At 30.1% G+C, this 20,290-nt stretch overlaps 1 protein-coding gene across 1 annotated transcript; it reads left to right on the top strand.

The window, feature by feature from the left end:
* Positions 1-1,848: 1,848 nt before the first annotated feature.
* On the top strand, positions 1,849-5,980 carry LOC113724165 (histidine kinase CKI1-like). The gene is made up of 7 exons (XM_027247091.1): positions 1,849-2,130; positions 2,255-2,941; positions 3,173-3,548; positions 3,625-3,896; positions 3,993-4,199; positions 4,282-5,442; positions 5,771-5,980. Exons 1-7 carry the CDS (start codon positions 1,849-1,851, stop codon positions 5,978-5,980), a joined length of 3,195 nt encoding a protein of 1,064 aa, XP_027102892.1.
* Positions 5,981-20,290: the final 14,310 nt, after the last annotated feature.

A 20,290-nucleotide genomic window follows, 5' to 3' on the forward strand; every position in this document is an offset into this window, starting at 1 on the left:
TTTGACTGTGGAAAAAAAGGAAGAAAGTCCATATATTACTAGTCCTGTATGCATGCATTGGGAAAAAGAAACAAAACTAACAAAGGAAAACAAAAGCCTATGACAAAGGAAACAAATCTACCATATGGGAACATATCCAAAAATTCTGCCAAGGGATTCTCATGATAAACTCTACTTTTGATTTTTGAAAACTTTTAAAATGTAGTTTTTGTTTACCTTCTCTAATCCCTAAGTTAAACTCATCCAACCTTTTGCAGCTCTACTGCACAAGAAGCAATAACTGACAGCCTCCATTATGAGCATCACATATGTGTGATTGGCATATATACAGAGAGTTCAAGAAAGCATAATATTTGGCAGACAGCTCTTGCAGCTATATCTTACGAGGTAAATTTTCAACCCCTTTTCTTTTCTTTTTTTCATAGTAGAATTTTGTACGTAACCATGATGATAATTATGCCATCACTTAATTTTATTTTTTTCTGTGCTTAAGCTTTCTTAGTGTAATTCAGCCAAGTAATCAACTTTAAAGTCTTTCATGATTGTTATTAGAGGTAGAAGAACTTCTGTTGTTTATTTTTCTTTTCTTTTGATGATTTCAGGCATTAATTGTATGGGATACCCTCGAAATTATAGAATTTTTATTGGGTTCTATAATCATAGGAGATGAGAGGAAAAGACTTCTTTAGCTAAAACGATTTAGGATTTGCATAGTTCTATGGTTTTCTCTCTTTCCTTTTTTTTTTTTTTTTGTAGTTTATTGTTTGTTTATTTCCGTTTCATGTCATTGATAGGACCGAGTTACTTGATAATTATGATTTTTAATTCTCAACGTATTATTGACATATGCAAGCATGCGGATGCATGGAATTGAAACATTATTGTGTTTTGTGATTAATTTGTGTTGAAAAATTTTAAGTGAACTATGCTTAGTGATTTTCGATGATGTTTAATTTTAGAAAATGATTTGACATGCAAGTATTTTCGTAAGATTATTTAGACAGGTATAATTAAGGGTATATATTATAATTTCATTTGCTAAATAATAGAATATTTTACGTTTGGCATGAATTGATGAATTTATTTGATGGCTTTTGATAAAACTTCCAACACATATGTGTAAAAGCTTTTTTAATTTTTAAAATTTTTTTTTGTTTTGTTAAACATTTTCTCTATATGAGTTGAAACAGAATTTAGAAGCTGTTGGACCATTGCAGATGGTCTTTTGCTAGAGTGTGAACATATGCTGTACAACTCACAAAATTGCAAGTTAAGGAAAATGTTATTATTATTTGGAAAAAGACGGAAAATGGTGATTTTGATTTAATCCAACATCTGTATTCACATGAAGCAATGGTCATGAATCCAAAATCTTGCCTACAATGCCACGAAATGTTTACTGATATTCCAAATTTCAAAAGCAGAGAAAGATTAACTTGATCATGCTACTGATGGAAAAACAGGACGGACAATGCTAATGCTTCTTAATTGTCTCATTTCTCTGTAAGATGCAGAGGTGACACTGGCCTTCCTTTGATTGCAAAATTAAAGTCCCAACCTCCATGAAGCTAAGCTCATTTCTGGTTTTGCGACCACTTAGCTTCTTCATAATTTTGGTGAGACTTCTGAAATTTTGTTTAAACTATATCGTTGATGCCAAAGATAAACTATTTCTTTCTAGTTGCCATATTCTGGACAAAATTGAACTTTGACTTGATTACTGAAACTTCAGGGGTTTCCTTTGCATGAAAAACTTGAATTGTGTAGTATCTTGGAGTCCTGATTAAGGAGCCCCTTTCCCCATTTCTACATCGTTTTCATGTTTTTCCATTGACTTAATTTTGTCAAATGTATATAACTTTTGGAAGATGTTTGTATTTCAACGTGCAGTCTTTCATAGTGCTGCTGCTGCTACCTGCTTTGCTGATTCCTTTATGGATCAATAAGATTAATAGAATCGAAACAGAAGCCAAGTTGAACTCCAACAAGGTCCATCAAGGAATACTATCAGGGATTGAGAATACAGCAAAGTTGTTGTCACCAACAAATCATTCACTTGCATACTTACAAAGATTTTTAAGCTCATCTTTGAAGACAACTGATCCTCCATTTTCAGCAATAGAAACTCGGGTTGATATGCCTTTCTGTCTTTGTATCGTTTTTCACGTGGGATAACATTAATTGTTATAGATACTATAAGTATTCAAATGCTAACATTCTGAAATTTTTCTTTATCTGGTGGTAAACTATATAGGTGGCTCCTACATTATTTTTTGCTTTGTCTACAATTCCACACCTGTCCCAGATTTCATATATTGCCTTGGACGGCTTGTTTTTCTCATATTACATCAGAGGGGATCAACCTTTCGCTGTATATTCCAACACTTCATTTTCCTCCATTCCCCATGCTACTGCGACTAATTATACTTGGTACAATCAACCGGTGAGTCGCGACACAGGGAAGCTTTGCGGAGAAGCAACGAGGACTCCTCCACTCTTAGACTTTAATTCAAGCTGGTTTCTAGAAGTGTTGGAGAGTGGAAATGGATATTCTTCAGTAGGAACTGGCTGGAGTACTGATCAAGATCCTCTATTACTTATGAGTTTTAGCATTGATCAAAGAAGAGCTTTATCGCTAGGCTTTCCTGTTGAACCATTTACTGATTTCTTCTCGAATGACATAAAAGTTTATGGAGGGGCATTTTATCTGGCAACAAATAATGGAACAGTACTCAGTCAAGGGATCCCAAATACTCAAATCGTGAAAGCCGGTAATTCAGTTTCAGTTCAGATATGGAAACCAAATGGTGATCAAATAGGCAAGGTTGGTGATGTTGCATGTCAGTCCAATGACAGCAACCTGACAGCTTCTGTTTTGGAAATATTGGAAATGAAGTATCTCTTTTACTGTTCGCCTCTTGAAATTATTGGAGTGAAATTGGTAAGTTACCTTTCTGCTATGCCTTAACAGAAAAAACAAAGTTTCTTTTCCTAAGGCATCTATTATAATCTTAAATCCTCCAACAGTGTCATAATGCCTTGTATGCTTGGTTGTATGAAGTGCAAGAAAAGTTTGTACATTTTCATACATTTGAAGACAGTAAGTATGAATTTGATGGCTTGAACATCTTCATGTTCATGGCGAGGTAACTGCACTTTGTTCGTATTGTAGGTGTATGTGTTAGCTATACCATACGGGGGACTAGTAAGTTTCTTGCACCAGAATGTCAAATTTGCACTTGTACTCCTCGTGCTAATGGTCCTTGCCATGGCTATCTCCATTTTCACATTCATTTGCTCCTCTGTTAGAGCTGCAAGGAGAGAAATGTATCTTTGTGCTGCACTTATAAAACAATTGGAAGCAACTCAACAGGCTGAAAGGAAAAGTATGAACAAAAGTCTTGCCTTTGCAAGAGCAAGTCATGATGTCCGTGCATCTCTGGCTGCTATTATAGGTTCTATAAGGTTATGTAGTGTAAAAGTAGCTCATGGATCAGATTTGCAGGAAAATTTAACCCAAGCTGAAACTAATGCAGAGGATCTTTTAGGTTAGTCTTGGAGATTTTGTTTTGCATGTTGGCTCAATATATTAGTCATTTCAACTCAATACTAAAGATTTTGTAGGTATGTTGAATTCCATTCTCGACACAAGTAAGATCGAAGCCGGGAAGACACAACTTGAAGAAGAAGAATTTGACTTGCAAGAACTTGTTGAAGATGTGGTTGATTTGTATTATACCGTTGGTTTGAAGAAAGGTATAGATGTGGTATTGGACCCCTGTGATGGATCTGTTGTGAAATGTTCTCATGTTAAAGGTGACAGAGGCAAACTTAAACAAATTTTATGGAACCTATTGAGCAATGCTGTCAAATTTACTTCTGAAGGACATGTCTTGGTTAGAGTTTGGGCTAAAAAACCTAGTTTTGAAAACAAAATACTTTCTGCAAATCAGAAAAATTCAATCAGATGCATGTCATGTTTTCTTTTCCAGACTGATGGTACCAAAGAGGACTTGGAAGTCGTTAACAGAATCCAAGAGGATCCAAGTTGTATGGAATTTGTATTTGAAGTGAGTGATACTGGAAGAGGAATTCCCAAGGAAAAGCGAAATATGGTCTTTGAAAACTACGTTCAAGTCAAAGAGACAGCACTTGGACAGGAGGGAACTGGTTTGGGGCTTGGCATTGTTCAATCTCTGGTATGTAGACTCACTTCACCTCTCTATTTAATCCTCATTAGTCCTTAGACTGTCGTGACATTATGTTTTTGTCCAATGTTAGGTTCGGATTATGGGCGGAGAGATTGCAATCGTGGAAAAGGATCGAGGTGAAAGGGGTACTTGTTTCAGGTTTAACACCTTCTTTACTCCATGCGGGTATGGGACTGATAGCCAAGAACATGATCACGACATGGAGTCACATGGTAGTCAGTATTCAAGTAACTTCCATCAGCAGCCAGGACTGAATACTACAATCCATAGCCCCAAAATAGAGGGATCCCATGTTGTACTCTTCCTCTCTAGTGATGAGAGGAGCAAAATCACAAAGAAATTCATGGAAAGCCAAGGGATAGATGTGTCTGTTGTGAAGCACTATGAATACCTTCCTCAAACTCTCAAAGCGATCAAACAAAAACTGACGAGTTCGTGTCTGAAGCCTAACAACAAATCTGATTTTAAGTCGAGAACTGACCGATCGAGCAGAGTTATGTCTAGTAACTCTTGTTCTGGATTAAAGGACATGCCTCTTAGTGCATTTGATGGAAAGGATTCTCTACCTGCATCAGAGAATATAATAAGTACCAAGAAAACACCAAACTTTGTCTTGATTGTGATTGACACAAGTGCTGGACCATTTCGAGAGATCAGTAGGGCTGTGGCTGAATTTAGAAGAGACCTTTGCAGCACTTGCAATAGGATTGTCTGGATAGATGGGCCAGGAGCTGGCAGCATAAATGTTCAAGGCCTTGAAGAGGATAAACTACCTGCAATGGATGTAATCATCTCCAAGCCACTCCATGGATCACGTTTGTATCAAGTTATTGGACTTCTTCCGGAGTTCGGGGGTATAATGCCAACAGCAAAAATTATGGAAAGAAACAACTACGAGAGTAAAACTGTTTCTGTTGAATCAAGAAGCCTAAGTTATAGGGATCATGCGCAACTTAAATCAAGACATCCTTCATTCCAGAACAAGAAAATACAGGAAATTGGTAGCTCAAAGGGTGAAAAACCATTGCAGGGTAAGAAAGTCTTGGTGGTGGAAGATAATAAAGTTCTACAGAAAGTGGCTACAGTACTCGTTTCTGAGCTTGGTGCAGATACTCACTCGTGCAGAAATGGTGAAGAAGCTCTAGTAATTGTTTGCAAGAATTTGAGGGATAGACGAGAGAGTGGGGCTCGTCAAGCTCTACCTTTTGATTATATATTGATGGACTGTGAGGTAAAAATTCCCTAAATTCTTATCCTTCCATATGTTAAATAAATTCATACATTTGAATGAGAAGACACAATACAACAGAAAAATACAACTATGTTACTGTACTTGCAAATGGTGAAACTATACTTTCCCAATAAATGTGTTCATAGTGGTTTGACCTGTTAAAATATGGTCTTAATTCAGCTCTGCAGCCAAAAAATTTTAACACATTGACTACTTTAAACTAAGAATACTCGACTGAAAGTTTTGCCATGGCTATCATATGAAATCCGCTTTACATTTTTCATTGTTGTTCTGTTTCGATTGAGATGAAAACAAATCTGGTTTCCAGATGCAAGGCATGGATGGATATGAAGCTACTAGATGCATAAGAGAAGAGGAGAAGCAATATGGTGTGCATACCCCAATCATTGCACTAACTGCTCATACGCAAAATGAGGAGAAAACCAAGATGATTGAAGCTGGAATGGATTATTACTTATCCAAACCTTTGAGGAAGGAGCAACTTCTGGATGCTATGTCTCACATCCATGGCAAATGATCTTTAAAGGTTACGCTCATGTCTCAGCAAAATATCCTTTTCAAACTCTGCTATTTCTGTTGATTGATGTTTTGTGTACTTCAATTTGAGGGCTTCTTCTTTTTCACTTCCATTATTTTTTTCTTCAGAAATCGTTTCCAGATCCATGCGTGCTGCACTATCCGAAAAGATATTCCATTTGGATTTTACTTCATACATACCTAGGTGATGTGATCTTTGAATAGCTCATGGGACACTCTGGCTATGACCTTTGAAATTTGTAAAGTTCTGGTATCATGTTGCATTGCACCCTGAAATGCCACCTTTTGGTGAGCAAGAGTACGGGCCTCAATGTAAATATTTCAAGGTATTCTCCTAGCTGGGTTTTTAATTTGATCCGATGAAGCACTCAGAACTGAAACTGCAGCATCAGAAGAGCAAATACAACATATTTTCCTTTCTGTTTCTAGATATGTGAGAATATCTAGCTTTGCATATGCTCCCAATTCCCCTAAATTCTGCTTTGCACTCGAGGACGACTTCAGCAGCTATGTCTAAACTTGCCTGTCACCATTTACCCACATGCTCCCAGAGCAAAATTGGCTTCAACTCTTCAAGTTAACCAAAAAAAAAAAAAAATCTTGTATTAAACTTTTACGAGACTAGTAATGCAGCACGTGCTTTGCACATGAACATGATGTTTTTAGATTTTTTTTTCTTTAAAATTTTTTGAAGGAAAAAACTTTAAAATTTTTAGAAAATTAATTTTTATGAAGGAATAATTGTAATTGAGACAAAAAATATGATATTTAATATTTATATTATTTTGTATTTTCTATGAATTTAATTTTCCCTAAACAATACAAATGCACAAGCAATAAATCATTCCTTGTTTCAAGAGCATTTTTGTCTTTTGTAATAGTATCAATATTTTTGTCTTTTGATTAAATTTAGATGACCTAAATGTTCTTATTTATGCCATTTGAGCTTAAATTTTTATTTTTTTTGAATAATTTGTTGCTCAAGTCATTCTATGAATTGTTTATTAGTTTTAGTGAAATTTTCTAATTATTTTTTTTTGCTAATGGTGAATTGTAAAATGATTTGTAGTGCTATTGTAATTATAATAGTATCTAAATATATTAAAATTCCATTATTCAAATTTAAATAGCTTAACTTTTAAGAGAAATGTTTTGATTTGGTGAAATTTATTTGTATTTCTTATTGATGACATGCTTTATGATTATAGAGTTTATATGATTAAAAATTATAAGATGTTAAAATTATTTATTATGTAATAATCAAATTGAACTTGGATATATTTTTATTCATCTTCGAAGTACTCCTTGAAATTGATATTTTACCAAAAAAAAAAATTTTTGGCTTAATTCACCATAACTCAAAGGGATGTTTCACATTTGTAATTATTATTATGATTGGCATTGATGAATATAATATGCATTAATTGTAGTTTAATACTACCAGTTGTTACATGACTATGATTGATAAAGCTCATTAAATTTAATCTTTAATTCAATTTAAATAAATAAATTCCCAACATAAAACTCTTTGCCTACCTTAGTACTCCATTTCCTCTCTATCTATTACCATATAATATAATAATATAATTCTATTTCTTCCCTTTTATGTAATGCCTAATGTAACCTTACTTATGTGATCCATCTATCTAATCTAATCCAGCAAACTTATAAATGATTTGATTTCAATATGACACAACATCTCCTACTTGAATTCAACTCCCTTCTTATTATCTTTTTTTTTTTTTTTTCAATTGGCTTCAAACTAGAAGTCTTTCAATATGACACAACATTTCCTACTTCAATTCAACTGCCTTCTTACTAGTTTTTTTTTTTTGAATTGATTTCAAACTAGAAGTCTAAATGCCTCATAATGTATATGACTATATAGTAATCAGTAGTTTTTATCTCTTAAACGCTTCAAAGTCGAAAATTTTTAAAAACGAAGCAACTAGCAAGAAGAAAAGAGAATATTCCAAAAATTTCAAAAGCATGATTCTCTTGACTTTTCAGATGAATACTAGGAAACAAGACATCTATAAGTTGGGAAGAAACAAAAATAAGTTTTAAAAAAATAGTTGGAGAGGGAGCAAGCCAGTAGATGTATTCAGTAAGTGAAGTGCAACGAACATTATTTTGAATAAATTCTGATTACATTCTTTAAGATAAGTCCTTTTTATTTACATTCTACATTAGTTTCTTAAATTGATGGATTACAAATATTGTATGCAGTTATAAATAATTCAACAATGTTAGCAAAATAGATTCTAAACAATCGAATATAACCAATACTGAGGATCCTAACTAAAATGCCCTTACTTAATCCATCTAATTAATCTAAATCACCGAACTCCTAAATCCTAATCCTATTTCATTATGACATAAGATAACTCCTATTTGATTTGCACTGCATTCTTATTGGTTGCTCTATTCTATTGCCAATTAATTACTACTCTAAATTACCCGTCACAAACAATCAGGTAGATACAATTTAATCCCATAACAGTTGAGAATAGTTTTAAAGTTTTAATTATTACTGCAATGAAACAACCACAATAACCCATAAATTTTATTTTCGATTTTAGGGCATTTTGTTCTTTTTGGATGATTATACATATCTTTCCAGCTTTTATACAAAGCAAACAACAAAAACACTCCAAAACAAGTATCAAGTACAAAACACTAACCCGCCGTTCTCAGGTGTTACATTTAAAATTTAACTTCACATCACCAGCGTGTATAATTGATACTTGCTTATGGTTAATTTTCTGATTTTTTTTAAGGGAATATGCTCCCATAGTTTTTAATAGTATTGGAAAACTATAATTCTTGGACAATAGAGAGCTATTACATGAACAATTTTAGAAGGTGCACACAGAAAAGTTAAAGGGACTAAAATTGATTTGAGCAATTTCTACATGAACATATTAGGAATATTCATGTTATTTTCAATTGAATTTTTGTAATTATGTTGTTGCTATTATTCCTTCTCATCATGATAAGCTTAAATTCAAAAGGTGTAATAGAAAACTAAAAAGATGATTAAAATTAATCTAAGCCATTACTGCATGAACATATTAGAAATAGTTGTAGTATTTTAAATTGGAACCATACTAACTTTACATGTTTTTATCTATTTAACTTTGTAAAAAACTTGAAGAGAATTTCTCGGTCTTGATTAAGTAGTATTTTTTTTAGTTACATTATTGCTATTGATCCTTTTTTATCATGATGAATTTTAGGCTTTTTTTTCTTCACTTTATTGTCCTCGACTTCTAAAATTTTGAACAAAAATGCTCTATGTTTTTAGACTTGAAAGTTTAATTGCTCCAAATTTCCTTTTTTAAAGTATTTAAAGAAATGACGTATCTATACAATTTCAATGATTGAAATACTTGGTCATCCTTCAGATGTATACTTATCAATTTAGATACAAGAGTGTAGTCTTATTCTATCAACGGCTGAACTGAATTCAATTGCCTGATCGTTTTTTTGTTCAATTCTACAATTTCTTTCAAATTATAAGAAATTATTAGCCAAAGAAGTTAACGGTCTTGGTTAGTGTTGAGGCTCTATGCCTCATTTGTTGCCCATATTTGAGTTGTTATCACTTTAGGTAATCTAATTTTAGATTGGATCTCTATTGATTTTGCTGAAATAGTTGAGAAAAATTTCCATTCTTGGTATGATGGTATTTAAAGAAGGATGGAGCTCCTCTTCATAATTCTAATTCCAGAAATCATAACCTAAATTAATCATTCCAAAATGGCTTCTACCCTGCTATCGTCAAGGGTTCTCCGGGTGTATCGTGCTGCCAAGAAAGGTGCCACAAAAGCTAGTAAGACCTATCTCGCCGCCGTGAAGGAAGTTGACAAGAAATACCAACGTCTACTGAATTTTTCGAAGATTAGATCAAAAACGGATTTGGAGGTTGTTATCAAGGTGAAGCGGGCCAATCCGAATTGGGAGGTAAAAGTTAAAGTTCCGACGAAATACAAGGCCAATGGTTGAGATAAGCAGTCAGAACAATGCCTCCGAGCAATCGCTCGTGAGGCTGAAATAGAGTTTGTGTCTAGAAAAGTTAGGGGAGGGTGAGGTTTTAGGAGAATATTAAGGAAATGGGGTTAGGGTATGGGGTAGTAGGGGGTATGGGGTAGGAAGCATCTTCTTGATGCATTTGACGATGATTTCATGTTAATACTTTCTGTCGTGTAAATATGCTATCATTATCAAATGCTTTCCTTTCAAAAAAAAGCATGGGGATGGTGAGAATGACAATCTAAGTTACATTTAGAGTCAAATGCTTATTTTCATATTAAAAAGAAAAATCTGAAAAAGCAATCTTTATGGCAATTAGCATAATTTATAAGTTAAAAGTTAAAAATGCTAAATGATCTGGTTGTCTCAAAACTAAAAAAGATGCAGTCACAAGAAGATGGATTAGTTTAGACATTTGATTTTCTAATAGCGAAGATACTTAAAGTTGCCATTTGAAAATATGGCATAGATATTTTAAACTCCATAAAGTTGGTTACAGATGATGCAATATCTTAACAAGGTATAAGGTCAACCTCTCATTATTTCAACTTTCTACCTTAAATATGTTTCATACATAAAAGCCAGGAAAAACATCTTCACAAATGGAAGGTTAGTAGTTTCTACATTCATCAATAGGAAAAAAAACTATGAAATTGTTTAGAAAATTTTGTTTAATTGACATATATTTGCATATTCATATTGTTTCTCCTATTATAGAAAAATTCCTTTCTTTCAAAGTTGAAACATTTATCGACTACATGGCCTTACATTTCTATCTTGGGTAGGATTTGCAAATTTTAGTTGTGATTGCTATACAAAAAAATTAGAATTTTTTTTGTGATTTTCTTTTTGAACTTGTTAGTTCATTTTGCTAATTTGCTAGATTATTTCAACTTTCTACCTTAAATATGTTTCATACACAAAAGCAAGGAAAAACATCTTCACAAATGGAAGGTTAGTAGTTTCTACATTCTTGAATAGAAAAAAAACTATGAAATTGTTTAGAAAATTTTGTTTAATTGACATATATAGTTGCAAATTCACGTTGTTTCTCCTATTATAGAAAAATTCCTCTCTTTCAAAGTTGAAACATTTGTCGACTACATGGCCGTACTTTTCTATATTATGTAGGATTTGTTAATTTTAGTTGTGATTGCTATACAAAAAAATTAGAATTTTTTTTTGTGATTTTCTTTTGAACTTGTTAGTTAATTTTGCTAATTTGCTAGATTATTTCAACTTGTATCTATATATGAATTTGGATTAGGCCTGTAAAGTGGACCAAAGTGTTAATTCAGATCTTGAAAGTGGATTAGTCATCTAGATTGAAAACTTTGCTCTAGATGAGCCTTTCCATCAAGTCATTTTTGGTCAGTTACTTTAACCAGTTTTATTTTTGGTCAGTTACTTTAACCAGTTTTAGTGGTGATGTGAAAGCCTACTAATTATTTTGGCGGCTTTTGAAAGCAATTAATTTCCTACCTCAATCTCCTCACTTTTGCAAATCCCAAGTGCCCCCATCTTGTACCCGATGAATTCTTAATTAGAAAGTACTCCTCTTCGTCGTTCATATACCCGTGACCCACTATCAGCACATCATGCTTGCTGATCTTCTCCATTTTTTCTTCACTAGTCGAACCATGATATACTTCCTTTTACAAAATGAGAAAAAGAAAACATTAGAAGTATACAAATCTATGTAATCAAAACCATATGAGATTCTCACATGATCCCTGAGCTTCTTAAAAGATTTATGCGCTCACAGTGAGGGTGGGCAAAATTACCCACTAATTCGAAAATCCGTCATATCTGATTTGATCATCTAAAAATTAGGATATCCTATCTATATTATTTGATTGGGTCAAAAGAGGGTCGGGTACCCATTTAGATACAGGGTGAGTTAGGATCACATAATTAAAAACCTGCGAGTACTCGACCCGTCCCACATTTATATTTTTTATTTTTTACTTTTATGTACATCTATAAAATAATATTTTTATAACTAAATAAACAATTCCATTGAACAAATTGCATTACAAATATGAGAGACTATAATTTATTTGTAGAGGTTATGATCTTATGTTTTATAGAAAAGAGTTTAATTAATATAGAACATATATTTAAAACATGTGCTACTTATTTCAAACTTTTATTAATTTTAAATTCTTTTAATTTTTTTTACTTTTTCTTATATTCTCTTCACATGCTTGTTTCTTGGTGGGAGACTTTTTTGAAAAAAAATTTTGTGTTAAATCTTAGATGAATGTGCAAAATATAAAATTAAATTAGTATAAATTATTTTTTAAAAATATTAAATGATAAGTGGCGTAGGACGGGTACCTGTTGATCTGATCCTATCATATAGGATACCCGCTAATATGCGGAGTGTATAAGGGTTAGAAAATAGTTGACCCGTAAAGTATGCATCGAGTCATTCAAATGGTGCATAGGGCGGGTATCCGACCAGTGCCCATCCCTAGCTCACAATACGCCAACCAATGGCTACAAGTTCAACATGTCAAGGATATGATGGGCAGGTGTAACATCTTAGGATTTACATTTAACAAAGTCGCCAATAAAAAATTTTTTGCCTCTGTTTCAAATAATGGACAAAAGGTTTTACAATAAAATATATACAATAAGTATCTAAATCACTTAACTCGTTAAAAAAATAGTCTGAGCAAAGGCAACCTTAGGAAGCTTAGGTGGTTCCTTCTTGTTCTTCCTTCATACACACCATGTTCCTTGAGTATTTGAAGTGCATTGCTAGGAGTACTTGGTGAACAACCAGATTTATCGACATAAAGCGACGGAGAATGCTCATACAGCTAGTAGAGAAAATCCACATATTCCTGCTTAGATAGGAAAAAGGGTTCTCCACCCTTAATTACATGCAAAGCTACTGCAGCATCAGTAGATGCCAAAGTAACACTCCTCTCTAATAAATGGACAAATTGTGTTGCATTCATCTTTAATAAATAATGTTGAACATGCTAGTAGTTACAAAAATAAAAGATTTTTTACTTTTTATTTACCAAAAGAAAGAAGAATAAATTTTATTTACAAAATCTAAATTTAGAAAGTGCTTCTAACATGAATCAAAACACAATAAATTTGTACTACAAGTCTTTTAAAAATTACCACGAGTCTTTTTATTTTTTGGATACAAGTAAATTAAGCCTTAATAGCACTTTTTAATATGTATATAGAAATATTGAGTAAAAAAACTTTAATACAAAATATAATAGGAAATGGAGTATCAAGGTAGGCAAAGAGTTTTATGTTGGGAATTCATTTATTTAAATTACAATAAAGATTAAATTTAATGAATGTTATCAATCATATTCTTGTAACAGTATTAAACTAAAATTAATGAATATTATATTCATCAATACCAATCATAATAATAATTACAAAGGTGAAACATCCCTTTGAGTTACGGTAATTAAGCCAAAAAATATTTTTTTTTATAAAATATCATTTTCAGGAGTACTTCAAAGATGAATATATATATATATATATATAGATATATATATATATATATATCAAATTTCAGTTCGACTATTGTATAATAAATAATCTTAATGTCTTATAATTTTTAACCATGTAAACTCTAAATCATAAAGTGTGTCATCAGTGAGAAATACAAATAAATTTCACCAAATCAAAATACTTCTTTTCAGGTTAAGCTATTTAAATTTGAACAATGAAATTTTAATATATTTAGATACTATTATAGTTACAATAGCACTAAAGATCATTTTACAATCCACCATTACCAAAAAAAATGATAATAATTAGAAAATCTCACTAAAACTAATAAAAAATTCATAGAACAACTTAAACGGGAGCAACAAATTATTCAAAAAGTTAAAAATTTAAACTCAAATGGCATAAAAAAGAACTTTTAAGTCATCTAAATTTAACCAAAAGACAAATATTGATATTGTTACAAAATAAAAGTGCTATTGGAATAAAGAATAATTTATTTTTTGTACATTTGTATTGGTTAAGGCAAACCAAGTTCACATTTTTTTTTGTCTCAATTATATTTATCCCTTCAAAATAATTGATTTTTTAAAAATTTTAAAGGAAAAAAATTTAAAAGCATCATGTTCACGTGCTTTGCATATGCTTCATTAGTAGTTGAACAAAAATGAAGAACATTTAGATACAAAAGACCTTAGACTTGAACTTGAAATTCACATACTACATTTGCATTGATTCCAAATAGGGAGAACAGCTTTTGGTTTCTTTCTTAACCAGGACAAAGGTACCTGCAAGCAAACATATCATAAACATTAAATTCAACTAGTCATTTTTTTCTTATTTAAAAAGGAAAAAAAGAAACCCATTGCAATCACCTGATTAAAAAACTCATCTTAGTCCAAGTCCCTAGCCATCTGTTCCAAAATAAAGCAAATATAAATAAAACCAAAAATTAAGTATTTGAATCAGCAATAAAATAACAAATATAAAGCAAATATAAATAAACCAACAACTAAATAAACGAATCAGTTAGAAACAGAATCATGGCCTTTTATGATGATGAAAATGTTAGAATTACTGACTACACCGTAGTCAAAGAATGTTGGAAAAAATACAGAAGAATATGGCTAAAAATTACTAAGCAAATGATACAAAAAGATTTCAAATCGTGACTCAAGATCACTTTCCTTTAACCTTTATTTGTCTAGAATTTTGTGTGCAAAAATCTTGGACAAATATCCTTTAGAATAATTTGAAGGGTGTTTATCTTAACTATTACACAAAGTTAGACAAACCTGCTTGAACTATAGTGTATTTTTTGCTAAAAATTCTAGTAGTAGGAAAATAATCTTCTACAACAAACCATCCCTAGTAGACGTTTATAGAGGTCAGATTAAAAATGATCAAGAGTTGCAATCTTTCACCACTGATTTATGTATTTGTGTTTGTCAAAAGGTTTCTCAACATCAATACAAGTGTTCAGATAATTTTTTGATGTTTAAACACCATCTAGATGGTAATTAACTGTCAAGAGCATGAAGAGGTGCCAAGTAGACTTGAACAACTTCTGAACATTGCAAGAATCAAACAGTGACGAGTCTTATGTCGATCCTAAAACAGACTCCCATATTGCAATTGATCAAAGTTTAAAAATATCCAACAATCCCCCGTCATTTTCAAAATTTAGAAAATACACTTCCAAATGTCACAGAATAATTTGACATTCATATGCATAAATAATGGTGTCTTTCGATTGAATCACTATTTTAGTGAAGGTTTTTTGAAACTAATCAATACAAAATAGTAGACCAACTTTGAACCACTTGTACATTAGATTAGTCTCATAAACACATCACACATAGATCAATACATAACCATATGTTCTTTGATAATACGTTTTATAACCTTATATCACTATCCTTTCATGAATGTTTCAAAGAAAAATCCTTAACTTTGTAGTTCACCGAACTTACATTCATATAGGTAACATTTTAATGCTCTCGCCATTAATGGCACTTTCAAGATTCATTAAGAGTCAATGAGTCAATCTAACTGTAATCAGGTAAGAATAAAATGCACTATTTTGCCTTGGGATGAAGAATGATATAGTACACCAACCATTAGAATGATGTTAATTCACTCGTTGAATTCAACACTAGATGTTGTATCTAGTGTTGAATTGAGATTTCACCATTAATGGTCATTAGGTTTGGACTTTAACCCATCACTTTTGATGTTTTTAATACAAAATCTTTTGATAATTCTTTCGTTAAAGAATCACTCAAGTTTTGACTAGTGTTCACAAAGTCAATGGATATGACTCCATTGGTGATCAAATCTTCCACATAACCATGTTTCAAACCAATATGTCTTAATTTGTCATTATACACTTGATTATATGCCTTAAAAAGTGTAGGCTCCGTTTGGATTAGCTGTTTTTTTTGTTGTTTTTCAAAAACAGCACTGTAGCATTTCGTTTTTGAAATACAAGTCCATTTGGATTAGTTGTTTTTGGTGTTGTTTTTCAAAAACTATATGAAAAACTTTTACTGTAGATGTTTTTTGGATTATTTTTAGAGGTACTTTTAAAACATATTTTTGGGTATTTTTATAATTTATAATTTTTATATTTTTATTTTTATATACATTTATGCATTTATAATACATTTATAAATATTTATAAATAAATATATTTATATATTCGCTAAAAAATATATAAATGTATTATATTATATATAATACATAATATAAATACATTTATAAATATATAAGTGTATATTATTACAAATGTATAAATTATAAATGAATATTAAATAAATGTATAAATTACAATTTATAATTTATAATTTTTATATTTTTATATAAATATACATTTATGCATTTATAATACATTTATAAATATTTATAAATAAATATATTTATATATTTACAAAAAAATATATAAATGTATTATAAATTTATTATATTATATATAATACATAATATAAATTTATTTATAAATGTATAAGTGTATATTATTGTAAATGTATAAATTATAAATGAATATTATATAAATGTATAAATTATAATTTATATATTTTTATATAAATATACATTTATGTATTTATAATATATTTATAAATAAATATATTTATGTATTTATATAAAAATATATAAATGTATTATATTATATATAATACATAATATAAATATATTTATAAACGTATAAGTCTATATTATTATAAATGTACAAATGAATATTATATAAATGTATAAATTATAATTTTATTAATATATATTAATATTAAGTATAAATGTATTAATATAATTAATATAAATGTACAAATATATTAATATTTTGTATAAATATAAAATTAATATTATGTATATTAATATAAATGTGTAAATGTATTATATTATATATAATACATAATATAAATGTATATTATAAATATACATTAATATATATTATGTATAAATGTACATTTATATAAATGTATAATATATACAATATATAATATATGTTATATTATATATAATTTATATAATATATAATATTCATATAAATATATTAAAATAGTTATAATATATATAAATAAATATATAAATATTTAATATATATAATATACATTAATATTAATTATAAATATTATAATATTATAAATATGGTGTTTATATAATATTTCAATTTGTAATATTTATTGTATATTTCATTAGATAAATATTCATATAATATATAATATATAATTTTCAATTTGTATAATATACATAATATTTTATATATATAATATAATATACATAATATACATTATTGCATTATTACATATTATGTATATTATATATTATACATAACATTATTATACATTATTATACACAATAATGTACATAATAATAATATACATTAATAATGTATATATTATAATATAATGTACATAATATATTATGTATAAATATTTGCACATTTATGTATACAATATTACATATTATGTATATTATATTATGTATAATATACAATATTATGTATAATATTAATTTATATAAATATTTATATAATATATAATATATATAATTTTCAATTTGTATATTTCAATTTATATTAATATAATATAATATATATTTATATATTTATATATATAATATACATAATTGAAATATACAAATTGAAATATACATATGTAGTTGTTTTTTATATAATATTTGGATATGGTGTTTTTGGAGTTGTTTTGGAAATACATATTTACTCTAGCATTTGGAATATGAAAAACAGTTTTTCAAAAACAGCCCCAAAAACAAGGGATCCAAACACACCCGTAGTTACACTATCGCAATGTATTGAAATAGGCGACAATGATTTTGGTCACAATGGTATATCATAAAATAAATTTTGTAATCATTCAACTTCTTTACAAGTTGAAACAAGTGCTATAAACTCAACTACTATTGTTGAATCAATGACACGTGTTTGTTTCTTAGAACCCCAAGAAACTGCACCACCACCTAACATAAAGATCCAACTATTCGTTGATGAGTGATCATCTTTATTAGTGATCCAACTAGTATCCGAAAATCTTTCTAAAATTGAAGGATAACTGGTATAATATATACCATAGTTCTTGATGGCTTTCAAGTACTTCAAAATTCTGATTGCACCTTACCAATGTAACCTATTAGGATTACTTGTATATCTACTTAATATATCAATAGCATATGCAATATCTGGTCTAATATATGTCATTTCATATATTAAGCATCCTATAACTTTGACATATTCTAATTAAGAAATTGGATTCCCTTCATTTTTTACATAGCTAATTTTGTGATCCAATGGCATTGAAACTGGCACACAATCACTTTGATTGTTGGCTTCTCTTGCTACCTTGAGACTTGTTAGATTGTCCCTCTTTAATCACATGTACTTTTGTAACAGAGTCTTTATATTCTTCAAGGGTTTGATTATCCTTCTTTTCCTACATACAAATTTTATCTTCTAGACAAAAGGACTTAGCAAAAGTCTCAAGAGAGATTTTCTCTTTCTTATGTTTGAAATCGCTTTTCAAATCTTTTCAAAAAGGTGGTAATTTATCTATAATGGAACACACGATAATGGTTTCATCTATGTGAAAGTTGTGTTGATTATAATGGTTAAGAAACCTTTCAAGTTTGACAAATTGTTCCATAATAGGTTTATTATCTACTATCTTATAATTATTAAAGAATGAAATAAGAAACTCCTTACTTGTCGCATCCTCACGCATGTATTTTACCTCTAACTAGTCCCAAAGTTCCTTTATGGTAGCAATGGTGTGGTAGATATCAAACAGTATATCGCTCATGGCATTGAGAATATGTCCATGATAAATCTCATCATCGTTCTCCCACTTTTGACACTTTCGAATGTCATCAAGAGTCTCTTCCTCAAAGTTGACAATGAGTGGCTTTGGAACGGTTAACACATAGACCACTTGCAGGGATGTAAAAAGGAAACAAACTCATTTTTATCACCTTATGAGTTTCCCATATCAAATCAATCAATTTTCACAATGTTGGTTGCTAATTCTTTCAATGAACTTGCCATTATTTCCTAGGAAGATAAAGTCTAAACATTGTAGGGGATAATACAGGAAAAAATGACTAAAATTTATAAAGCAAATGGTACAAAAAGACTTTAAATCGTGACTCAAGATCACTTTTCTTTAAATTTTATTTGTCCAGAATTTTGTGTGCAAAAATTTTAGACAAATATCCTTTAGAATAATTTGAAGGGTGTTTGTCTTGACTCTTGTATAAAATTAGACAAACCTGCTTGAACTATGATATTTTTTTTTTTTTTTTTTGCATAGAATTCTAGTAGTAAGAAAATGATTTTCTGCAGCAAACCATCCCTTCTAGACTTTTATAGAGTTGAGATTGAAAATGATCAAGTTGTGAGTGCGAAAAATCACTACAAAGGATAATCCTAACTGAAATGTGCAATAAACTTATCTAAAAATCCTTTGGCAAATTTTATCTTTTTATATAAAATAAAACTCGACACAACAGAGCACCAACCCAAAAAAAAAACTCGGATGGCATACACATCAAGTTTTAGTAATTTTTTATTCTTAAATTAGAGATAGTAGAAGGGGACATGTATTATTAGTATGACAAATGGGGAAAAATACCAAAAAAATTAACCTTTTTAAATCAGCAAATTCTTTATACTCTTCAAAAGAAATTGAATAAAAAAAAGGGTAAATTATCTTTACCTATCTCAAGGATTGACTACATTACAGTAAGGTCCTCCATTTTGACAAGCTTATAACGAGTGCAGCCCTTTGATCCAAACGAGCCTTCTTCATCTTTTTCTTCCAGAAAAATCAGCCATGGCGAGTGGCTCCAGAAACATTTGCAATTCCATTTCTTCTTTTTATTAGAGACCAAATTCTCATCATCTAATCTACCTATAGCGAGGTCCGTACGAGTTCAGTGGCCACTTCGTGAATTTTTCTTTTTGCAAACATGGAGGAACTTTCATATTCTTCCACACAATCTTGCATGTTAAATAATATGGTATTGAAACATCTAAGGAATGTTGAAAATGACAACAAAATCCACAATCTAAACCATTAACTTCATCAACCAAATAGCAGGATTAAAAAATGAATTGTAGAATTTCTCGCCTAGGGAAATTAGCACATCCACATATAAAAACATGTTCCCATGGGAATAAGCTTCAGCACAGCAGGGAACAGTTCTGAAGCATAAATGCTCTCAAGATATTCTGAAAGAAACTAACATAAATCTACTG

This window comes from Coffea arabica, chromosome 2c, assembly GCF_036785885.1.
Source record: "Coffea arabica cultivar ET-39 chromosome 2c, Coffea Arabica ET-39 HiFi, whole genome shotgun sequence".
In the NCBI taxonomy this organism is placed as follows: domain Eukaryota; kingdom Viridiplantae; phylum Streptophyta; class Magnoliopsida; order Gentianales; family Rubiaceae; genus Coffea; species Coffea arabica.

Coding starts and splice junctions, on each gene's coding strand:
- LOC113724165 (XM_027247091.1), top strand. CDS start 1,849: ATGTATATAACTTTTGGAAGATGTTTGTATTTCAACGTGCAGTCTTTC. Junction 3,897..3,992: donor CTTCTGAAGGACATGTCTTG/GTTAGAGTTTGG, acceptor TTTCTTTTCCAG/ACTGATGGTACCAAAGAGGA. Junction 5,443..5,770: donor ATATATTGATGGACTGTGAG/GTAAAAATTCCC, acceptor TCTGGTTTCCAG/ATGCAAGGCATGGATGGATA.